Source organism: Salvelinus fontinalis, chromosome 13 (assembly GCF_029448725.1).
Source record: "Salvelinus fontinalis isolate EN_2023a chromosome 13, ASM2944872v1, whole genome shotgun sequence".
NCBI lineage: Eukaryota > Metazoa > Chordata > Actinopteri > Salmoniformes > Salmonidae > Salvelinus > Salvelinus fontinalis.
In genome coordinates this window covers 54,911,728-54,934,492 of record NC_074677.1, presented here as the reverse complement: position 1 = coordinate 54,934,492, position 22,765 = coordinate 54,911,728, and the positions used below count along the sequence as shown (strand labels likewise).

Here is a 22,765-nt window from a genome sequence, read left to right as displayed (position 1 = left end):
CGAGGCACTAAATGCCTTTATAGAGGTTATTCCTTTACTGATGATGATTGTGCTCCGACTACTATAAATCAAGTGCAGCAGTTTCATACAGGATACCCGAATGTTGCATTAGCTGATAGCATTGCATCAAATAGATTCATCACACTACCCTTAATATGGTGGTCTATTTAAACGACCAGGTTGAGCACACATTCTCTGGTGGCTGGTGTTCTCGGTGACATTCTAATGCTGTAACATGCGTTACTCGCAATGCATATCTGTTTTCTGCTTTCCCACCACCCACCCCAGCCTCCACCTGTTTGGGATCTGCTTTTGTTTCGGTCAGGGGGATTGGTATAGCATGCCTTGTTCACTGCCTGTTATTATTATATCTTACATGATATATGCTCTGGCAGTGAGCTAACCGGAAAAAGCAGAGCCAAAAGGCCAAGACTAATGTATAGTAATCTCCTAATGAATTGCTAAAGGAGTCCGTGGCGTTTTGAGGATTAGATCTCTTGAGTGTGGCCTCCTCCAGCTACCTGAATCCGCTGTTGACTCACAGCGGCCCACCCCTTACTGCCACCCTGCCAGGCTGCTGTGGCACTTGGCACGCTGTCTCACCAGCCCTCAGGCATATGAGGTGAGTGTTCACAAGCAAACACACTCCCACACACACACACACTGGTAATGTAATGGTAGTGGTTCTTGATTCGTTCTCTCTCCAGAATGAAGGGCGCCTGCACAATGATGAATCTGACGAACTGAATGACGGCAATGCAACCATGTATTGTGACGTCACAATGAGCACCGATGCCTCAAGCACCCGCACCACCAACCACAAATGGCTGTTTGCCTCCACAAGGGGTGTGACCTCCTTGAACCAGGTGGTGGTGTTTGGGGAGCATGAACTGGTCATAAGGGGAACATGTCTGGTCCTGCCCATGGACGACCCCCCTGAGTTTACTGTGATTTGTACATATTAATGAATCATTTACAGTAAATCATTTGGATTATTATAACTTGAAACCCAGCTCAATGTTATACCAATACACTGTGGAATATAATGTGTATGAGCAGACTTATTCATAAGCAGATTTATGTTAGGAGATTCCTGTCTACTCAAGTCTTGCTCGGTGCACTACAATGTCCTTATCCAAAAGCAGATGCCTTTATACTGAAGCTATTGACCTGAAGAAGGGTTTGGTATGATACTGTACAGAGCTGCTGTCTATAGAGTACACCCTGGCTTAATGTGTGTATGGGCTCCAAGACAGGAAACTGGAACTGTTACTCCGAGCTTCTGCTATGCAGGATTTGTTTTTGTTTTCTTTTTTAGTCAGGTAGGCAGAAACTAAATCTAAATCAAATCAAATTGTATTAGTCACATGCGCCGAATACAACTATGGACATATTCTGACATATGTTCTATATTACATTTTTGTATTTGCTTTTATTGTCATCTTTATTTAATATAAGCCACTTGCGCTAACAAATTCTGCCCTACCACAGACAGTAGATAGTGTAACCACATGTTATGAGTACTGTAACTGTACCAGTGTATTGTAGTCAGTATATGAAAGGAATGCTTCACATAGTCTACCCTGGAAAATCTAGTCTGTAAGTAGGGTTGTAGGTGGGGTTGTAGATATTTAGTATATAAAAGGCCAGTTGTTGAAGTAGCAGAAAATTCAACCTGAAAAGGTGAGGCAGTCTTTACTTGTTCCAACCGTATTTGGGTGTGTTACGCACGCCGTTTGAATGAGGAGACCAAGGTGCAGCGTGGTAGGCGAACATCTTACTTTTATTAAAATAAACACCGAAAAACAACAAAATACAAAACGAATGTAAAGTTCTGCAGGCTACACAACAACTCTACAAAATCAAGATCCCACAAATTAAGGTGGAAAAAAGGCTGCCTAAGTATGATCGATAGACAGCTGCCTCTGATTGGGAACCATACCAGGCCAACATAGAAATACAACATAGATTGCCCACCCTAGTCACACTCTGACCTAACCAAATAGAGAATAAAAAGGCTCTCTAAGGTCATTGCATGACAGGGTCTATGATATTGATGTATATTTTGTTTTTGCCTTGAAATGTGAATTCAAAAAATAAAGTTAAATTGGTGGATGTGGGGAGAAACAAAACCTTAGATCTGTATTATTAATTTGTACTTGACAAAGTTACAGCACAATAAAAACAAATATTCTAGTTGAAATTATTTCAATACTTTTTATGTGAATCTAATGGTGAATAAAAACAATTTTTGCTATTACCAAAAAAAGCAAATCCATCTCACTCTGTGTGTATTTATGTACCAGTATGTTATAATTGTTAAACTGTAACTTGTTGTATATCACATAGGTCAGGGGTTTTCAAACATTTCTTGCCCAGAAACCCCTGCCCAGGCAAATCAGCGACCCAGGGACCCCATTATATGTTAGCATAACAAAACAGCATCAGTCTTGTTTTATCATCAAGTGAATGATAATGGCAAGTAGAAGTAACGTTAATCAACATTTTATAATGAATAGATTTGGTAGACAGTCATTATTTTGAACTCCCCGCAGTTCATTGCAAGAGCAAGTGTGAACTCAGTAATCTAGCTAGAAAGCTAAAGGTATATTGGCGGAGTAGAGAAAATGTTGCCAATGTAAAGAAAATGTTCTGCAATTCTTCAGATTTTTCTATTGAGCTGAGAGAACATTTTGCAGTTTTGAATCTAATTTCCTGCAGGTTTGGCATGGAGCTGAGAGACATTTTAGCTCAATGCATTTTGCCATGGCTAAATGTTCCTCTGCTCAAACAAAACAAAATCAATGGCCATGTGCCTTGAATGTCTGATTTTTTACATGTTTTGATTCTTCCTTACTGTCTAGCTTTTATTTGATTGTTAGTTCTCAAAGATGGTATTAAATAAATATATATATAGTTTTTTTTTTTATTCTGCTTGCTTTCTATTTGGTTTTGGTCGTTTAACTGTTTTTCCATCCCGAAAATTACCACTTCTATGCAGAAACAAGCCTGTAATTAGCGCCAATGACTGTAATTTCCTCCATATTAAAGGGATAGTTCGAGATTTTGGCAATGAAGCCATTTATCTACTTCCCCAGAGTCCGTTGAACCAGAACAGCTAGCATGCTAACTTCCAGTCATTGCGCTAACGCTAGTTAACATTGGCTCATGAAACTACTTCTAACTTCTTTCATGCTGGATGCAAATACATATAAATGGTATCCATGATGGTATTATGTAGCAGCTAGCGTTATTCAAATTTTTGTTGATTAAATCACCCAAAAAATTCCCCCAAAAGTTTCCTAATTATATATTTTACAAATCGCAGACCACCTGCAGTACCTCCGCAGATCCCAGTTGGAAAACCCCTAACATAGGCTACACTTTCAGTTGAAAACAATTGTGTAAAGAATAGTGCTACAATTAAAAACAAAGATCAATCAACATTTCAGACCAATTAGTAGGCGTATTGTTAATTCAACCAATTCCTGAAGACTTGGCCAATATATTCTGCATGGAAATACAGTACTTTTACGTTTATTCGAAGGCAGTCATATCCTGTCATGATTTATTACCCGATATCCTGCCTCCAGAGTGGTTTGCATTTTTTGTAAGTACCTTATACAGTAGTAGGCTATATCCTGTGCAGAAGAACTGGCGCTTGTGCAGATCAGGGAGTGCGTGCGCGTCCCACATAACCTCATTTGAACTTGGTAAGTTGCATGGACAGATCCAATTCTTGTCGTTATTGATTAATACAAGGACATTCGAAACTATTCGTAGACCTGTTGGCGAGGCATGTTTTTCGATTCAATTGTGAATGTAAAAGCTATGTAACCACGAATGTACAGTTAGTCAGTCCATATAATACATGGCAACATAGACTGATATTGTCTCTGATTAGCAACTTCGACTTCTGGATTTCATGTCTGTCTTTATTCGAGAATCAGCAATACATACCGCATTTTAACAAGCCTATTAGTAATAGTTTTCTGCACATGAATTGGCTCCATAATGATTACATAGCAAACTCTGGCGACTACAGTTAAATCCCCAGCGTTAATAATAGGAATATGCCTGCTTTAATAGATCGTTATCTTTCTTTAAACACCGAATACTATTTCATTTGAACCAATTAGAGACCTAAATAAATGCTGTAAGGGTATTTGCAATAATGCGTTGAGTTGGTTGGGGCGTTGGCTGAAATATCATATGCAACATGCTGACTTCTGAAAATCTTCCTCCAAAATCTGTTTCTTATTAAGATTTTTCAGTGTAGGGATGGACCTCTGGGACTGAGGCATGTGATGGCAGAAACATGCATCACCAAGATCAATTAAATGAATTCCTGTCCTCTCTCTATATATATCGCTCTCTCTCTCTCTTTATGTCTCGCACTCATTCTCTCACCTCCTCTCTCTCCGTCTCCGTGTGCCTGTGTCTGTCTGGCTAAAAGTCCAATTGTGTTATCGGACAGATGTTGGCCCAGAGATCGCTTCTTTCAGCAGCTTTCCCGCTCCCAGAAAAGAGCTAACGTCAGAGGTCGTACGCAGAAAATTAATTACTATGACCTCAGTGCTCCATAAAATCTTGAGTTGCTGATATTTCTGTATGGCTGCTATAAAAGGCTGACTATTATCCATCCTATAAAGTGGTAGGCAGTATACCCCAAAGATCTTGACACCTAGGTAGTTTGTGTGTATGCATTGATATGTTTGTGTGTATGCATTGATATGTAGGCTACGTGTGCCTTTTTAAAATTGTATGTAGTTCTGTGTTTGAGCTGTTCTTGTCTAATGATGTTCTGTATGATGTCATTCTGTATTATGTTTCATGTTTTGTGTGGACCCCAGGAAGAGTAGCTGCTGCTTTTGCAACAGCTAATGGGATCCTAATAAAATACCAAAATACCTACAGTACCAGTCAAAAGTTTGGACACACCTACTCATTCAAGGGTTTTTCTTTATTTTTCCTATTTTCTACATTGAAGAATAATATTGAAGATATCAAAACTATGAAATAACACATATGAAATCATGGAGTAACCAAAAAAGTGTTAAACAAATAAAAATAGATTTTAGAGTTTAGATTCTTCAAAGTAGCCATCCTTTGCCTTGGCAGCTTTGCACACTCTTGGCATTCTCTCAACCAGCTTCAACTGGGATGCTTTTCCAACAGTCTTGAAGGACTTCCCACATATGCTGAACACTTTTCCTTCACTCTGCGGTCCAACTCATCCCAAACCATCTCAATTGGGTTGAGGTCAGATGACTGTGGAGGCCAGGTCATCTGATACAGAACTCCATCACTCTCCGTCTTGGTCAAATAGCCCTTACACAGCCTGGAGCTGTGTTGGATCATTGTCCTGTTGAAAAACAAATGATAGTCTCACTTAAGTGCAAACCAGATGGGATGGCGTATCGCTGCAGAATGCTGTGGTATTCATGCTGGTTAAGTGTGCCTTGAATTCTAAATAAATCACTGACAGTCACCAGCAAAGCACCCCCACACATCACACCTCCTCCTCCATGCTTCACGGGGGGAAACACACATGCGGAGATCATCCGTTCACCTACTCTGCGTCTCACAACGACATGGCGATTGGAACCGAAGATCTCAAATTTGGACTCATCAGACCAATGGTCAGATTTCCACAGGTCTAATGTCCATTGCTCGTGTTTCTTGGCCCAAGCAAGTCTCTTTTTCTTATTGGTGTCCTTCAGTAGTGGTTTCTTTGCAGCAATTCGACCATGAAGGCTTGATTCAGGCAGTCTCCTCTAAACAGTTGATGTTGAGATGTGTCTGTTACTTGAACTCTGTGAAGCCTTTATTTGGGCTGCAATTTCTGAGGCTGGTAACTCCAATGAATCTATCCTGTGCAGCAGAGGTAACTCTGGGTTTTCCTTTCCTGTGGCGGTCCTCATGAGAGCCAGTTTCATCATAGCGCTTGATTGTTTTTGCGACTGTACTTGAAGAAACTTTCAAAGTTCTTGAAATGTTCCTGATTGACTGACCTTCGTGTCTTAAAGTAATGATGGACTGTCATTTCTCTTTGCTTATTTGAGCTGTTCTTGCCATAATATGGACATGGTCTTTTACCAAATAGGGCTATCTTCTGTATACCACCCCTACCTTGTCACAACACAACTGATTGGCCCAAAAGCATTAAGAATGTGTTAACTTTTAACAAGGCACACCTGTTAATTGAAATGCATTCCAGGTGACTACATCCTGAAGCTGGTTGAGAGAATGCCAAGAGTGTGCAAAGCTGTCATCAAGGCTAAGGGTGACTACTTTGAAGAATCTCAACTATAAAATGTATTTTGATTTGTTTAACACTGTTTTGCTTACAACATGATAACATAGGTGTTATTTCATAGTTTTGATGTCTTCAGTATTATTCTATAATGTAAAAAATAGTAAAAATAAAGATAAACCCTGGAATGAGTAGGCGTGTCCAACCTTCTGACTGGTAATGTATATCTTTACATACAGTGAGCTCCAAAAGTATTGGGACAGTGACACATTTGTTGTTGTTTTGGCTCTGTAATCCAGCAATTTGGATTTGAAATGATACAATGACTGTGAGGTTAAAGCGCAGACTGTCAGCTTAAATTTGAGGGTATTTTTATCCATATTGGGTGAACCGTTTAGACATTACCGCACTTTTTATACATCGTCCCCCCATTTTAGGGGACCAGAAGTATTGGGACAAATTCACTTCTACTGTATGTGTATTAAAGTAGTCAAAAGTTAGTATTTGGTCCCATATTCCTTTCACTCAATGATTAAATCAAGGTTGTGACTCTACAAACTTGTTGGATGCATTTGCTGTTTGTTTTGGTTCTATAAAAAAGTACGAAAATGTATCCACTCGCTACTGTAAATCGCTCTGGATAAGAGCATCCGCTAAGTTACTAAATTTTAAATGTAAATGTTTCAGATTATTTTGTGCCCAACAGAAATGATTGGTAAATCATGTATTGTGTCATTTTGGAGTCACTTTTATTGCAAATAAGAATTGAATATGTTTCTAACCACTTTTACATTAATGTGGATGCTACCATGATTACCGATATTCCTGAATGAGTCGTGAATAATGATGAGTGAGGAAGTTACAGACGCACCAGTCTAGGCTAGCTACATCAGTCTAGCTTTTCTACCTGGAAAACTAGCTAGATCACACTTTGCTCAATGAATAATATTTATTAGAGCCATGGAGGATGCTACCCTTACACAGGGAGAACCGAGCAGGTCTCCTGCCCCAGCACTGACACGCTAATGCAACACTCACTAACCCCGATTCCTACGTACAGTGGTGTAAAGTACTTGAGTAAAAATACTTTAAAGTACTTAAGTAATTTCTTTGGGTATCTGTACTTTACTTTACAATTTATATTATTTACAACTTTTACTTCACTACATTCCTAAGGAAAATAATGTATTTTTTATTCCATACATTTTCCCTGACACCCAAAAGTTGTTGGGTGTACTGAATGTAGGATCGGACTTGTTGTCCAGAGGGAATCCCCTTTGCGGGGATTGGAGACTCCATCCCCAGATGTTGAACCAGATCTGGGAGAGATATGATATAGCCACCATAGATGTTTTCGCATCGCACAAAGATATGCACTGTCCGTTGTTCTTTGCAATAGCAGGATACGCACCACTGGGATTGGACGCGCTGGCATCTACTCTTTTCCTCCTCTATGCTTGATACTCCCCACCCTGAACAGAGTGATGGAACAATGATTATTCCTAATCTTGGTAGCCCCTCGATGGCCAGGGATGCTCTGGTTAGCAGAGATCCTTCTCCTGCTTTACAACAATCCCTGGCAACTACCATTGCGAATTGAGAGATTTTCCATCCTCACCTAGGAACCATGGCCCTCTGGGCCAGGCCCGTGACAGGAGGAATCTGAAGGCAACAGGCTTGCCTCTCAGAGTCATTGAGACTGTACAGTGCCAGAGCCCCTTCTACACCCTCACTGTATGGAAACATGTCGTGGGACCGAAAACAGATTATTCCTTACCATTGCTCTGTATCTGAGGTTTAATGATTCTTGTAGGACCTTTTGGACAGAGGGAAAGCTTTCTCCACTGTTAATGTCTAACTAGCTGCTATCGCATATAGGCTTCAACATTAACAGAACAGGGAAACACCTTCTGTTATGTTGTTTCATGAAGGGAGCACGTCGTGCTTACCCCCATTCTCCAGGCCTTTAGCCCCATCTTGGGATCTGTCTATTGTGCTTGAGGCAATTCCACAGCAACCTTTTGAGCCTCTGGAAGGCTTGGAGTTGAAATATCTCTCCTTCAAAACATCTTTTCTGATTGCCCTTACATCTGCAAAGCGAGTGATTAAGCTACACGCACTGTCAGTCCACCACTCGTGCCTAAAGTTTGCTCCGGGGTTATCCAAGGTAACATTGTTACCCAACCTCGCCATTACGACTAAGGTCAGTTTCAATTGCAATTGTCTTGCCTTAGAGCTTATGGTTTTCTACCCACCGCCCTTGACTTCTACAGAAGAAGGTGTGGTGAAGCTGTTGGGACTACCCTGGCTTCGGAGAACATGTCTGCGATACGGGAGTTAGCCATATCCCATTGTGAGAATGCTGTTCATTGACTACAGCTCAGCGTTCTACAGCATAGTGACCACAAAGCTCATCACTAAGCTAAGGACCCTGGGACTAAACACCTCCCTCTGAAACTGGATCCTGGACTTCCTGACGGGCCGTCCCCAGGTGGTAAGAGTAGGCAACAACACATCTTCCACGCTGATCCTCAACACGGGGCCCCTCAGGAGTGTGTGCTCAGTCCCCTCCTGTACTCCCTGTTCACCCACGACTGCATAGCCAGGCACGACTCCAACACCATCATTAAGTTTGCTGACAACACAACGGTGGTAGGCCTGATCACATATAACGATGAGACGGCCTATAGGGAGGAGGTCAGAGACCTGGCAGTGTGGTGCCAGGACAACAACCTTTCGCTCAATGTGAGCAAGACAAAGGAGATGATCGTGGACTACAGGAAAAGGAGGGCCAAACACACCCCCATTCACATTGACGGGGCTGTAGTGGAGCGGGTTGAGAGTTTCAAGTTCCTTGGTGTCCACATCAGCAACGAACTATCATGGTCCAAACACACCAAGACAGTCGTGAAGAGGGCACGACAACTCCTTTTCCCGCTCAGGAGACTGAAAATCTTTGGCACGGGTCCCCAGATCCTCAAAACGTTCTACAGCTGCATCAGCGAGTGCATCTTGACTGGTTGCATCATCGCCTGGTATGGCAATTTGATCGTGAGACATCGAAACGAGTATTTGCGTAACCCCGGTTCTATGATAATATGAGTCGATGTCTCACCGCATTTACATGCTTGAAAGAGCGCAAGGAACAGAGGCATGCTTGAGAATTACCAGTGGGTGGGCGAGGGGCGTCTTATTCGGAGGAGAGGGGCTCACCTCATTCGCCACTCACCCTGTCTGTCTCCAACAGACATTGTGTGCGTCATTACTCGAGCCATAAGTGATCCACTGAGTGAATCCGATTGTGAGACATCTCACTCATATTATCATAGAACCAGGGTTATGCAAGTAACCCAAGGTTTTGTTAGCTGTTCAGTGTCTGCTCTTTTCTGTACAACCTAACTTCTCAGTTACTGAGTTACTGAGTTCAGGTGAGCTCTTTAGGGAATGAGGTAATGAGAGAGAGCAAGAGAGACCGAGAGAGGGGGGGCATACATTGCCTGTTTTGGCCTACTTTCAACCTTTTTACAAGTATCTGTGAAAGTGATCATAAGGTATGACTCACACAGATGTCTTGTACAATGCCCATGTTGGTTGGTGTCAGTCAGCTGCTGATAGATATCTGGCTCATGTCTAGTAAAAGTGTATTGCTGGAAGGATAGTGTGTACTTGTGTGTAAACTAGACTATCGGCAGTTTCTGAGAATAGTTCAGCAGTTTTTGCAGACTGTTGACAGCTTGAAGTAGACTGTGCCACCAGTCTGCCAGACGTCCTGTTTCTCAGCTTTCCTCCACATTCTTTAGTGATAAGCTCATGCCAACATACCAGAACCCTTCAATGCTTCCCCAGCTGCTGAATTGTCTTCTCTGTGTTTGTGTGTGTGTATGTGTGTGTGTGTGTGTGTTTGTTTGTGTGTATGTGTGCATGTGTCTAAAAGCTGTTTGAACCACAAGATGATGTCATTGTCCCAATTCTAATTAGGTCTCCCTCATCTGTGCCACTGGTTAGGGTGAGGTAAAGCACCAAACCCTTTTCCATGGCCAGAGGGATAAAAACAACTTTACTATAGAGAGAGAGAGGGAGGGGGAGAGAGGCCACAAGGCAGTATATGGCTTGCCAACCACTCTGGAATTCCGTAGAGTCCCGTGGCTGATGCATATCCTCTGCTGAGAGAGCCCTGGCCACAGATGCTCTGGTTTTGCCGTGTCCCCTCTCTGGCAGTAGCCCTTCACACATACCCAACTGGGATCCAGATGCTGGCACGAGATGTCAGAGAAGCAAGACTCCACCTCTCCGTTTCCCCCAATAGCTCTTATCGTTTCCACGGAGATCAGATCAATTCAGATCAAAGACGTTTGCTTACCTCTGACGTCACCGTCAGGGTCATTGTTAAGTTCCTGTGCGTACGTGTCTGCATGTGTCGAGGACTGAGCAGAAAACGGTGATGATAGCACTCAGCACAGAGCAGAATGGCTGGCCTATGAATGGCGGTCATTGTTCTGAGTAGCTCAAGCTACCGCTGAGTGCCAAACCACCCGGGCTACTGATAATGGTGGTGGTGGCTCACTCAGAGATAAAGAAAAGTCATTGACTTCTTTCATTTCAATGTTCTCTTTGGTCATACCTTAACATTGATGCCAGTTCTCCTTTTGGGGGGGTGGGTGGGTGGGGTAAAAGCAACAGAATAGGAGGGGAAAATGTGGATAACGTCACGTGTGTCTATGAAAGAGAGAGAGAGCAAGAGATGGGGAGGGGGGTGCACGATGGTGGAATAGAAGAAAAAAAAGAAGGATTTCAACAGAGGAAGTGAAGAAGAGAAAAGACAGAGAAGGTGTGGGTTGGCCTCGGCTGTCAACTCAACAGAAGATACATTCGATTATGGAAACTTTCTGTGGGCCCTGGCCCCTCTCGTTTTTGTTTTCTCGTGCGCTTAAGTGATGCGTTAGTCTTTTACAGGTTACTACGGGAGATGAGGAGATGGTAGGGAAGATAGGTAGAGACAACATGTGACACGAATGAGCTCCAATTTGGTTTGTGCATTCAGACTGTGGTAAGATGCCACTGTCTGAAATATTGTAGTGCAGTGAAAAGGGACGAGCTATTTGAGTCTGTGGTCAGGTCTAAGGCCGTGGCAGACCTTCCCTGGGTTCTGACTGCTTTACACCGCACTTACAACAACAAGCTCTTTAACACGATTTTCTTGTTTCAGACACCGACGGTCCTTTATTGTAAGTATTTGCACACGGCATATGGATTCTGTTGTATTAAACGTGCACATTTCTGTCATAGCAACAATGGAATAACCGTAGACTTTGTAGTAGATGAACGTAAGAGTCTAGTTTTTGTATACTGTGGGTCCTTAGTACCTCTTCTGCTTCACAGAGGGGGTCCAAAGGGAGGGTACGCTCACTGGGTCTGTCAAAGAGCTGTGTCAACAGTCCAGATCGCACCACATTCATACCAGGCATTCCTTCATGTGCACACCTCCCTGCACAAACATACCGTTCACATGTTCACACACAAACATACACACTCACACCTAGTACATGCACAAGAACATGCTGATATAGTAAAAAAGGTGTGTGTAGGCTATAATCAGTCTCCGTTGTTTAGGTTCCACTCGTTTTACATATGGATTTGATTTATTTTCTGTCATCCTAACCCTACAATCAAGGATCTATTTGTGATCTATGGCAGGGCACATGGTGATTTTCTCCAGACCTTTTTATGCCCTTTCAACCATCAGTCACAGTTCATTCTCCATTTTACAACATCCCTGCCCGTCATATTAGTTGGAGATAAGCATAATGTGAGGAACATGCACAGTCTACCTTTTGTTTGCTGTGATTATACAACAAAGAAACCGGCCTCCAACCCGGTTCAATGTTCTTCCTTGTTAAAAGATGTTGAACAAATAGCATCTTATCAAAACCTCAGTAAATATTACAGCATGGTTTCCCTGGGAACGGAGTACACTCGTACTGTTGTTAACCGGTTTACATCCAGACACAGGTTTTGATTGAATAGTGTTCCGTCTTTCTTTGTTCACAGTTCACTTTCATTCCCTCATATTGTTAGAGCTACACTACTAGAGCTACGCTGTCCCTCTGTGGCAATAAGAAGTAATGCAAGTGGCCAAGTAATGTAAAACCCAGTCATTACCACATCTGATAGCTTTCAATTGTATTGGTGTACTCTGCAGGACTTACAGCATTTTATTCTGACAATAGCTCCTGAAACATACCACGTGTGATAAACAGAGCAACAGCTCAGTATGTCCTCTACGCCTGTGTGTTTTTCAGGTGTTTGCTACCCTGCTGTTGATGTTGCCATGGCGAACAGTATGAACTGCAAATACTGCCGGGAGGACCTGAGTGGGAAGAAGTACGTTAAACAGGAGGAGAAGCCTGTCTGTGTCCGATGCCATGACAAGTTCTGTGCCAACAACTGCACTGAGTGCCGCCGTCCTATTGGCATCGACTCCAAGGTGTGTGTGTGTGTGTTCAGTGACACCTCCCATGTCTAATATACTGGCATGAAATGTATTTTACATATTACATGTGTTATGTTTTTTTGTGTGTTTCCATATGGGTTTGTCTATACCTGCAAACTGTCAGCATGTGTTTTCTTGGCAGCAGACTGTCTGTCTAGACTTGTTTATGAGTGCACACTGTCTACACAGCAGGTGAGGGAGAAAACCATTCTGCTCCATTCTGCTCCTCCCTTCCTAAAGATAAAAACTTAAACAGGAAGTACCCGTGTAAGGACTGTTCAACTTTGGTCTGACCAATCGGAATCAATGCTTCAGGATTGTTTTTTCAATCTTGAAATGTATGCTTCAAGATTGATCACGCGGACTGGGATGTGTTCCGGGTTGCTTCTGAGTATAACATTGACGTCCACACGGACTCTGTGACTGTGTTCATCAGGAAGTTATCCAAACCAAAAACCTGTGGATCGATGGCAGCATTTATGCAGAACTGAAAGTGCCAACCATCACATTTAACCACGGCAAGGTGACTGGGATGATGGACGAGTACAAACAGTCCAGCTATGCCCGCCGTAAGGACATCAAACAGGCAAAACATCAGTACAGAGACAAAGTGGAATCACAATTCAACGGCTCAGACATATGTTTCAGGGACTCCAGACAATCACGGATTATAAAGGGAAAACCAGCCATGTCGCGGACACCAACGCCTTTCTAAGCTAAACACCTTCTTTGCCCACTTCGAGAAATACACATTGCCGCAGACGTGGGCCACCGACGTGGGCCACCACCGCTCACGAGGACTGTGAGCTCTCATTCTCCAGGGCCAACGTGAGAAAGATATTTAAACGTGTTAACCCTTGCAAGGCTGCCGGCCCAGACGGCATCCCTGGCTGCGTCCTCAGAGCATATGCAGACTAGCTGGCTGGAGTGTTTACAGACATTCAATCTCTCCCTATCCCAGTCTGTTGTCCCTATTTGCTTCAAGCTGTTCACCATAGTTTCTGTACCCTCATCACTAAGCTCGGGGCCCTTGATCTGAACACCTCCCTGTGCATCTGGGTCCTGGACTTCCTGACAGGCCGACCCCAGGTGGTGAAGGTAGGCAACAACACGTCCGCTATTCTGATCCTCAACACGGGGGCCCCACAAGGGTGCGTGCTCAGCCCCCTCCTGTACTCCCTATTCATCCATGACTGCGTGGCCACTCAATCATAAAGTTTTCAGACAACACAACAGTGCTAGGCCTGATTACCAACAACGATAAGACAGTCTACAAGGAGGAGGTGAGGGTCCCTAAGACCCTCATGAACTTCTACAGATGCACCATTGAGAGCATCCTGTTGCGCCATGTCACTGCCTGGTACGGCAAAAGCACCGTCCGCAACCGCAGGGCTCTCCGGAGGGGGGTGCGGCCAGCCCAACGCATCACCAAGGGCACACTGCCTGTCCTCCAGGACATCAACAGCACCCGGTGTCCCAGGAAGGACAAGAAAATCATCAAGGTCCTCAGCCACCAAGCCACAGCCTGTTCACAGTCTGTTCGCAGGCGCATGAAAGCTGGGACTGAGAGACTGATAAACAACTTCCATCTACAGGCCATCAGACGGTTAAATAGTCACCACTAGCCAGCCTCCGCCCAGTACCCTGCCATCAACTTTAGTCACACGTGAAATGCTTACTTAGAAGCCCCTAACCAACAATGCAGTTTAAAAAATATGAATAAGAATAAGAAATAAGAGACTATATTGTCACAAACGTTGGTTGAATTAACGGACCAAGGCGCAGCGTGCATAGAGTTCCACATGTTTATTGGATGAAACTCACAGAAAACAATAAAGCGCAAAACGAAACGTGAAACTAATGTAGTGCTCGCAGGCAACTAAACATAGACAAGATCCCACAAAAACCCAGTGGGAAAAGGCTGCCTAAATATGATCCCCAATCAGAGACAACGATAGACAGCTGCCTCTGATTGGGAACCATACCAGGCCAACATAGAAATTAAAAAACTAGACTACCCACCCTAGTCACACCCTGACCTAACCAAAATAGAGAATAAAAGGATCTCTAAGGTCAGGGCGTGACATATATTCAGGGGTTACCGGTACAGAGTCAATGGGGTCACCAGTTAGTCGAGGTAATTGAGGTAATATGTACATGTAGGTAGAGTTATTAAAGTGACTATGCATAGATAATAACAGAAAGTAGCAGTGGCGTAAACGAGTGGGTGGGGGGCAATGCAAATAGTCTGGGTAGCCATTTGATTAGATGTTCAGGAGTCTTATGGCTTGGGGTAGAAGCTGTTTAGAAGCCTCTTGGAACTAGACTTGGCACTCCGGTACCGCTTGCCATGCGGTTGCAGAGAGAACAGTCTATGACTAGGGTGACATGAGTCTTTGACAATTTTTAGGGCCTTCCTCTGACACCGCCTGGTATAAAGGTCCTGGATGGCAGAAAGCTTGGCCCCAGTGATGTACTGGGCCGTACGCACTACCCTCTGTTGTGCCTTGTGGTCTGAGGCTGACCAGTCAGGATGCTCTTGATGGTGCAGCTGTAGAACCTTTTAAGGATCTGAGGACCCAGCAGGAATAGGGGAAATAGGTTTTGTCATGCCCTCTTCACGACTGTCTTGGTGTGCTTGGACCATGTTTGTTTGTTGGCGATGTGGACACCAAGGAACTTGAAGCTCTCAACCTGCTCCACTACAGTCCCGTTGATGAGAATTGGGGCGTGCTCGGTCCTCCTTTTCCTGTAGTCCACAACCATCTCCTTTGTCTTGATCACATTGAGGGAGAGGTTGTTGCCCTAGCACCACACGGCCAGGTCTCTGACCTCCTCCCTATAGGCTGTCTCGTTGTTGTCGGTGATCGGGCCTACCACTGTTATGTCATCAGCAAACTTAATGATGGTGTTGGAGTTGTACCTCGACGTGCAGTCATAAGTGAACAGTGAGTACAGGAGGGGGCCGAGCACGCACCCCTAAGGGGCCCCTGTGTTGAGGATCAGCATGGCGGATGTGTTGTTACCTACCCTTACCACCTGGGGGCGGCCCGCCAGGAAGTCCAGGATCCAGTGTTTAGGTGTTTAGTCCCAGGTTCCTTAGCTCATTGATGAGCTTTGAGGGCACTATGGTGTTGAACGCTGAGCTGTAGTCAATTAATAGCATTCTCACATAGGTGTTCCTTTTGTCCAGGTGGGAAAGGGCAGTGTGGAGTGCAATAGAGATAGCATCATTGGATCTGTTTGGGCGGTATGCAAATTTATGTGGGTATAGGATTTCTGGGATAATGGGGTTGATGTGAGCCATGACCAGCCTTTCAAAGCACTTCATGGCAACAGACGTGAGTGCTACGGGTCGGTAGTCATTTAGGCAGGTTACCTTAGTGTTCTGCTTAAAACATGTTGGTATTACAGACTCGGACAGGGAGAGGTTGAAAATGTCAGTGAAGACACTTGCCAGTTGGTCGCAGTACATGTCTTTGTCATCCATCTGGCTCTGCGGCCTTGTGAATGTTGACCTATTTAAAGGTCTTACTCACATCAGCTGCGGAGAGTGTGATCACACAGTCGTCCGGAACAGCTGGTGCTCACATGCATGTTTCAGTGTTATTTGCCTCGAAGCGAGCATAGTTGTAGTTTAGCTCGTCTGGTAGGCTCGTGTCACTGGGAAGCTCTCGGCTGTGCTTCCCTTTGTAGTCTGTAATGATTCGTCGGAGGGCATAGCAGGGTTTCTTTTAAGTTTCCGGGTTAGAGTCCCACTCCTTGACAGCGGCAGCTTTAGCCTTTAGCTCAGTGCGGATGTTGCCTGTAACCCATGGCTTCTGGTTGGGGTATGTACGTATGGTCACTATGTGGACAACGTCATTGATGCACTCCTCAATGCCATCAGAGGAATCTAGGAACATATTCCAGTCTGTGCTAGCAAAACAGAACTGTAGCTTAGCATCTGTTTCATCTGACCAGTTTTTTATTGACCGAGTCACTGGTGCTTCCTGCTTTAATTTTTGCTTGTAAGCAGGAATCAGGAGGATTGAATTATGGTCAGATTTGCCAAATGGAGGGTGATGGAGAGCTTTGTATGCTTCTCTGTGTGTGGAGTAAATGTGGTCTAGAGTTTTTTTCCCTCTGGATGCACATTTAACACGCTGATAGAATTTTGGAAAAACGGATTTAAGTTTCCCTGCATTAAAGTCCCCGGCCTCTAGGTGCGACGCCTCTGGATGAGCGTCTTCCTGTTCGCGGAATACAGATCATTGAGTGCGGTCTTAGTGCCAGCATCGAACTGTGGTGGTATGTAGACAGCAACGAAAAATATAGATGAAAACTCTCTAGGTAGATAGTGTGGTCTACAGCTTATCATGAGATACTCTACCTCAGGCGAGCAGCACCTTGAGACTTCCTTAGATATCGTGCATAGTCCGCCTCTCCTTGTCTTACCAGTCGCCGCTGTTCTATCCTGCCGATACAGCGTATAACCAGCCAGCTGTGTGTTGATAATGTCGTCGTTCAGCCACGACTCTGTGAAGCATAAGATATTACAGTTTTTAATGTCCCGTTAGTAGTTTAATCTTCCTCGTAGGTTGCCGATTTTATTTTCCAATGATTGCACTTTAGCTAGTAGAACGGAATGCAGGGGGGGTTATTCGATCGCCTACAAAATCTCAGAAGACAGCTCGACCTCCTTCCTCTTTTTCATCGTCTCTTTACCAAATGACGGGTATTTGGGCCTGTTCCCGGGAAAGCAATATGTCGTTCACGTCGGGCTCGTCTGACTCGTTAAAGGAAAAAAAGCTTCTGCCAGTTCGTGGTGAGTAATCGCTGTTCTGATGTCCAGAAGTTATTTTCGATCATAAGAGACGGTAGCAGCAACATTATGTACATTATGTATTATTTTGGGGATTTGTGTGTATTGTTTTGTATTGTTAGGTATTACTGCACTGTTGGAGCTAGGAACATAAGCATTTCACGACACCCGCGATAACATCTGCAAAATATGTGTACGCAACCAATAACACTAGGTTTGATTTAAAAACATTGACTTTCTTTCCCTCCTCCATTCCCTTCTTCTCTCTGCCCTCCGTCCTCCCTTCCTTCCTTCAGGAGTTGCAACATAAAGGCCGTTATTGGCACGCAGACTGCTTTCGCTGCTACAAGTGCTACAAGCCATTAGCCAAGGAGTCCTTCAGTGCTAAGGATGACCGCATCATGTGTGGGAAGTGCAGCTCCCGGGAGGATGCCCCTCGTTGTCACGCCTGCTACAAAGCCATTCTAGCCGGTAAGGGACACTATGGGCTAAGACTCATTGATTTGCGTTGACATTAAATGAAGCTAGTTATATTTATGCCCTCTGTATGATTAGTTTCTTAGGTGCTCTCCATCACGTGAACTTAGATTAGTAAACACTTTCCTGAATTTCAGTTAAGTGGAAATCTGCAGTTCAAACAATAACAAAGTGGACACCCCACCACTGTTTTGATAAATAGCTGAGGGTTGGGGTTGGATAAATGTAACCAGTTTCAAATGCATGGACAGAGCTATAGATGGAATGACTGACCACCCATAAAATGTATGTTTTGAGGCTATTCAGTATTTGTTTACAATGACATTATTTACAACCAATGGAGTAAAACAAGCTTGTATTTGGGGTTCTGATGGGGTACGACAGTTGAACTAAGCTCATAAGGCATTTATAAGTTATATTCATCAAGAATCAATAGGTATATACACTCGTGGCTAAAAGTGTTGAGAAAGACACAAATATTAATTTCCACAAAGTTTGCTGCTTCAGTGTCTTTAGATATTTTTGTCAGATGTTACTATGGAATACTGAAGTATAATTACAAGCATTTCATAAGTGTCAAAGGCTTTTATTGGCAATTACATGAAGTTGATGCAAAGAGTCAATATTTGCAGTGTTGACCCTTCTTTTTCAAGACCTCTGCAATCTGCCCTGGCATGCTGTCAATTAACTTCTGGGCCACATCCTGACTGATAGCAGCCCATTCTTGCATAATCAATGATTGGAGTTTGTCAGAATTTGTGGGGTTTTGTTTGTCCACCCGCCTTTTGAGGATTGACCTCAAGTTCTCAATGGGATTAAGGTCTGGGGAGTTTCCTGGCCATGGACCCAAAATATCGATGTTTTGTTCCCCGAGCCACTTAGTTATCACTTTTGCCTTATGGCAAGGTGCTCCATCATGCTGAAAAAGGCATTGTTCATCACCAAACTGTTCCTGGATGGTTGGGAGAGTTGCTCTCGGAGGATGTGTTGGTACCATTCTTTATTTATGGCTGTGTTCTTAGGCAAAATTGTGAGTGAGCCCACTCCCTTGGCTGAGAAGCAACCCCACACATGAATGGTCTCAGGATGCTTTACTCTTGGTATGACACAGGACTGATGGTAGCGCTCACCTTGTCTTCTCCGGACAAGCTTTTTTCCGTATGCCCCAAACAATCGGAAAGGGGATTCATCAGAGAAAATGACTTTACCCCAGTCCTCAGTAGTCCAATCCCTGTACCTTTTGCAGAATATCAGTCTGTCCCTGATGCTGATGTTTCCTGGAGAGAAGTGGTTTCTTTGCTGCCCTTCTTGACACCAGGCCATCCTCCAAAAGTCTTCGCCTCACTGTGCGTGCAGATCCACTCACACCTGCCTGCTGCCATTCCTGAGCAAGCTCTGTACTGGTGCTGCCCCGATCCCGCAGCTGAATCAACTTTAGGAGACAGTCCTGGTGCTTGCTGGACTTTCTTGGGCGCCCTGAAACCTTCTTCACAACAATTGAACCGCTCTCCTTGAAGTTCTTGATGATCCGATAAATGGTTGATTTAGGTGCAATCTTACTGGCAGCAATATCCTTGCCTGTGAAGCCCTATTTGTGCAAAGCAATGATGACGGCACGTATTTCCTTGCAGGTAACCATGGTTGACAGAGGAAGAACAATGATTCCGAGCACCACCCTCCTTTTGAAGCTTCCAGTCTATTATTCGAACTCAATCATCATGACAGAGTGATTTCCAGCCTTGTCCTCGTCAACACTCACACCTGTGTTAACGAGAGAATCACTGACATGATGTCATCTGGTCCTTTTGTGGCAGGGCTGAAATGCAGTGGAAATGGTTTGGGGGAATTCAGTTCATTTGCATGGCAAAGAGGGACTTTGCAATTTATTGCAATTCATCTGATCACTCATCATAACATTCTGGAGTATATGTAAATTGCCATCATACAAACTGAGGCAGCAGACTTTGTGAAAATTAATATTTGTGTCATTCTCAAAACTTTTGGCCACGACTGTATAAATATATATCATTAATTCAAAAGTCAAAAAATGTATGTCCCATTGCAGATTGCCCCTTTAAACCATCATAGAGACTGATGTGTGTTTTTTTCTTCCTAAAGGCTCTGAGAATGTGGAGTATAAAGGCAATGTGTGGCATGAGGACTGCTTCACCTGTTACCAGTGTAAAAAACCCATCCGCTCCCAAAGCTTCCTGACCAAAGGCACTGACATCTACTGTGGCCCTTGCCATGAGAAGAAGTTTGCTAAGACCTGTGTCAGCTGTAAGCAGGTAACATAAAGATTTCATTTTTTCAATGACCTCCAAATTCTTGGATATCATTGATGGATGTTCATTTTCAATAAGCCAATTGGACCAAAGTGGTTGATTTGAAACCAATGGTTCTCCTGTATAAAGGGCGTGAGGATTCCCCTCTAAACTGACTTGACTCTCTGCCGACCCCTGTCTAGACCATCACCTCCGGGGGAGTGAACTACCAGGAGCAGCCATGGCACTCTGAATGTTTTGTTTGCAGCTCCTGCCGAAAGCCTCTGTCTGGGACCCGCTTCACCTCCCACGAGGAGAAGGCTTTCTGTGTGGACTGCTACAAGACTACTGTAGCCAAGAAATGCAGCGGCTGCCAGAACCCCATAACAGGTCAATACACGCTCGCACACACACGCTCGCACACACACACACACACACACACACACACACACACACACACACACACACACACACACACACACACACACACACACACACACACACACACACACAAGCACACACACTCTCTCTCTAACGCCACTACTGAACGATTGTACACATTTGTAATTGTTTGTTGTTTATTCTCTGTCCCATCCAGGTTTCGGCAAAGCCACCAATGTGGTGAACTACGAGGGCAGCTCGTGGCATGAGTACTGCTTCAACTGCAAGAAGTGTTCCCTGAGCCTGGCTAACAAGCGCTTTGTGGCCAACGGAGGGAACATCTTCTGCTCCGACTGTGCCAAGGTCTGAGGTGAACTTGGAACAGAAACAGTGGGTCTGCCGTGCCAGCTTTTCAGGGTGTGAAGATGATAGCAATTGTTTTACTTTTCATTTTACAGCGATAGCGAGGGATACAAATATTCTGATGAAATCTGTGGATTCAGTGGGGTAATCAGGTTTTTTCCTAAAGATTGGGGTCATGTTCTATAGGAGACATTTCAACCCTGGGGAACATCATAACCGTAGCTGTTAATTCAAAGGTCTTAAAGGGGAAAACAGTGTCCCAGAGAGATTGCTTAGCTAATAGTTATTGTGATGGGTAATTATAAGCATTTTTAATGTGTCACTTGCCGTGCACAAAGCCAATGAAAATATATGAAAATCCAATATAATGAACTGCATGTCTGGTGTCTTGCATTTGTGGATCTGTAATCAGCAATAAACAAATATATTTCCACAAAGTTGTGTGATTTCCTTTTTCTGTGTTCCCAAGCATTGAGAGGGACTCTGGTTTCTTTTGTCATGGTCGTTGTAATTACATTGAATTGTCATATATTGGGTTCAGTATATACTAGGTTTAACATCCTTATTCAAAAAAAAAAAAAATTCTCAAACCCATGGACAAATGCCTAATTTATCCAGCAACACAGACATTTTACTGTACGGTTTGTGTGCCATCAAAACCAAGAGATTGAAAATGTAACAAACGTCCATTGATTATAAGCGTTTGGAGAGAGCAGTAATGTAGGGAAGAGAAGAGCTCACCCTGAAGTCTGATTCACTGTCACAGCATATTAAGCAAAGAAGGAATAGGCGAGGGGGGGTGGAGCAACAGTCAGGTCAAGGTTTTCCAGGTGTGTACACCTACAGGTCTCACTGACACTAGAAAACACCATCGGTCTCATCCATCCATTCAGGGGTAGATACGATGCTTAATAACGCCATACAATAGGCTAGTATATATCAGGACCCTCTGCAGTCAGATAGCTGCCTGTTGTATGCCTCCTAATGATTTGGTAAGTCAATTTACCATTTAAATTACTGACCTTTTAAAATGTACTTTAAGACAATGGTTTACACAGTGATAAAGTGTAAAGTGACGTTTTGAACTGTATTCTCTGTTTAGAATATCAATTTCCAACTCAATTTCATTTGAATCTTAATGTCATCTCTCATTCATGTCATACATTGTCATCTTTTATGATTGTCCATAATTCTGTTAGGATTATTATAAATATTAATTACTGTAAATATTGTCAGTCTCATTTGGAATTCAATTCAACCATCCCTCAAAGGACTAGAAAGGGCTTTGGCAGTGGAAGCAATATAAAATACAAAATATGCAAACACATGAACACAGTGCAATTGGGTAGCTACATTTGCTTTGTTATTGTATTGTGTTGGATAATAGCAGTTTAGACAACTGCCCTGTAAAGTGTTTACCCAAATGCAAAGCTTATACAATGATTGATAGATTGATACTACAGAGAACCACATTTTGTCCTACAAAATACGATCTTCAGAGATGACATTTTAAAGATAGGTAAAACATCAGAGTAAAAGCTGGAGAACGGGTCTCATTCTTATTTATGTTTATTTCAGAGCCGTGATGAAGTTTAGTAAGACACTCCTCCTTCTCAGCGTGTCTCTACTGAGCTGTGGCTCTCCCCAGGATCCAGGTTAGCAGCTGGCCACAGCACTCAGCACTCAGCACTCTTTACTCACACTCAATAACACACACAACTGATCAATAA

General features: G+C 43.6%; 1 protein-coding gene across 2 annotated transcripts; it reads left to right on the top strand.

The window, feature by feature from the left end:
• The first annotated feature begins 3,587 nt into the window (after positions 1 to 3,587).
• Positions 3,588 to 21,472, top strand: fhl1b (four and a half LIM domains 1b). 2 transcript variants are annotated; one of them, XM_055943570.1, is made up of 6 exons: positions 3,588 to 3,713; positions 12,556 to 12,740; positions 17,847 to 18,021; positions 20,146 to 20,315; positions 20,495 to 20,681; positions 20,890 to 21,472. In XM_055943570.1, the coding sequence occupies exons 2-6, from the start codon at positions 12,585 to 12,587 to the stop codon at positions 21,039 to 21,041; spliced, it is 840 nt and encodes a 279-aa protein (XP_055799545.1). In that variant the 5' UTR covers positions 3,588 to 3,713; positions 12,556 to 12,584; the 3' UTR covers positions 21,042 to 21,472. The 2 variants fall into 2 exon arrangements, with proteins under 2 accessions (XP_055799545.1, XP_055799546.1); XM_055943571.1 differs by lacking the exon at positions 3,588 to 3,713 and adding an exon at positions 11,062 to 11,481.
• Positions 21,473 to 22,765: the final 1,293 nt, after the last annotated feature.

Coding starts and splice junctions, on each gene's coding strand:
- fhl1b (XM_055943570.1), top strand. CDS start 12,585: ATGGCGAACAGTATGAACTGCAAATACTGCCGGGAGGACCTGAGTGGG. Junction 12,741..17,846: donor CTATTGGCATCGACTCCAAG/GTGTGTGTGTGT, acceptor TCCTTCCTTCAG/GAGTTGCAACATAAAGGCCG. Junction 20,316..20,494: donor CCTGTGTCAGCTGTAAGCAG/GTAACATAAAGA, acceptor ACCCCTGTCTAG/ACCATCACCTCCGGGGGAGT.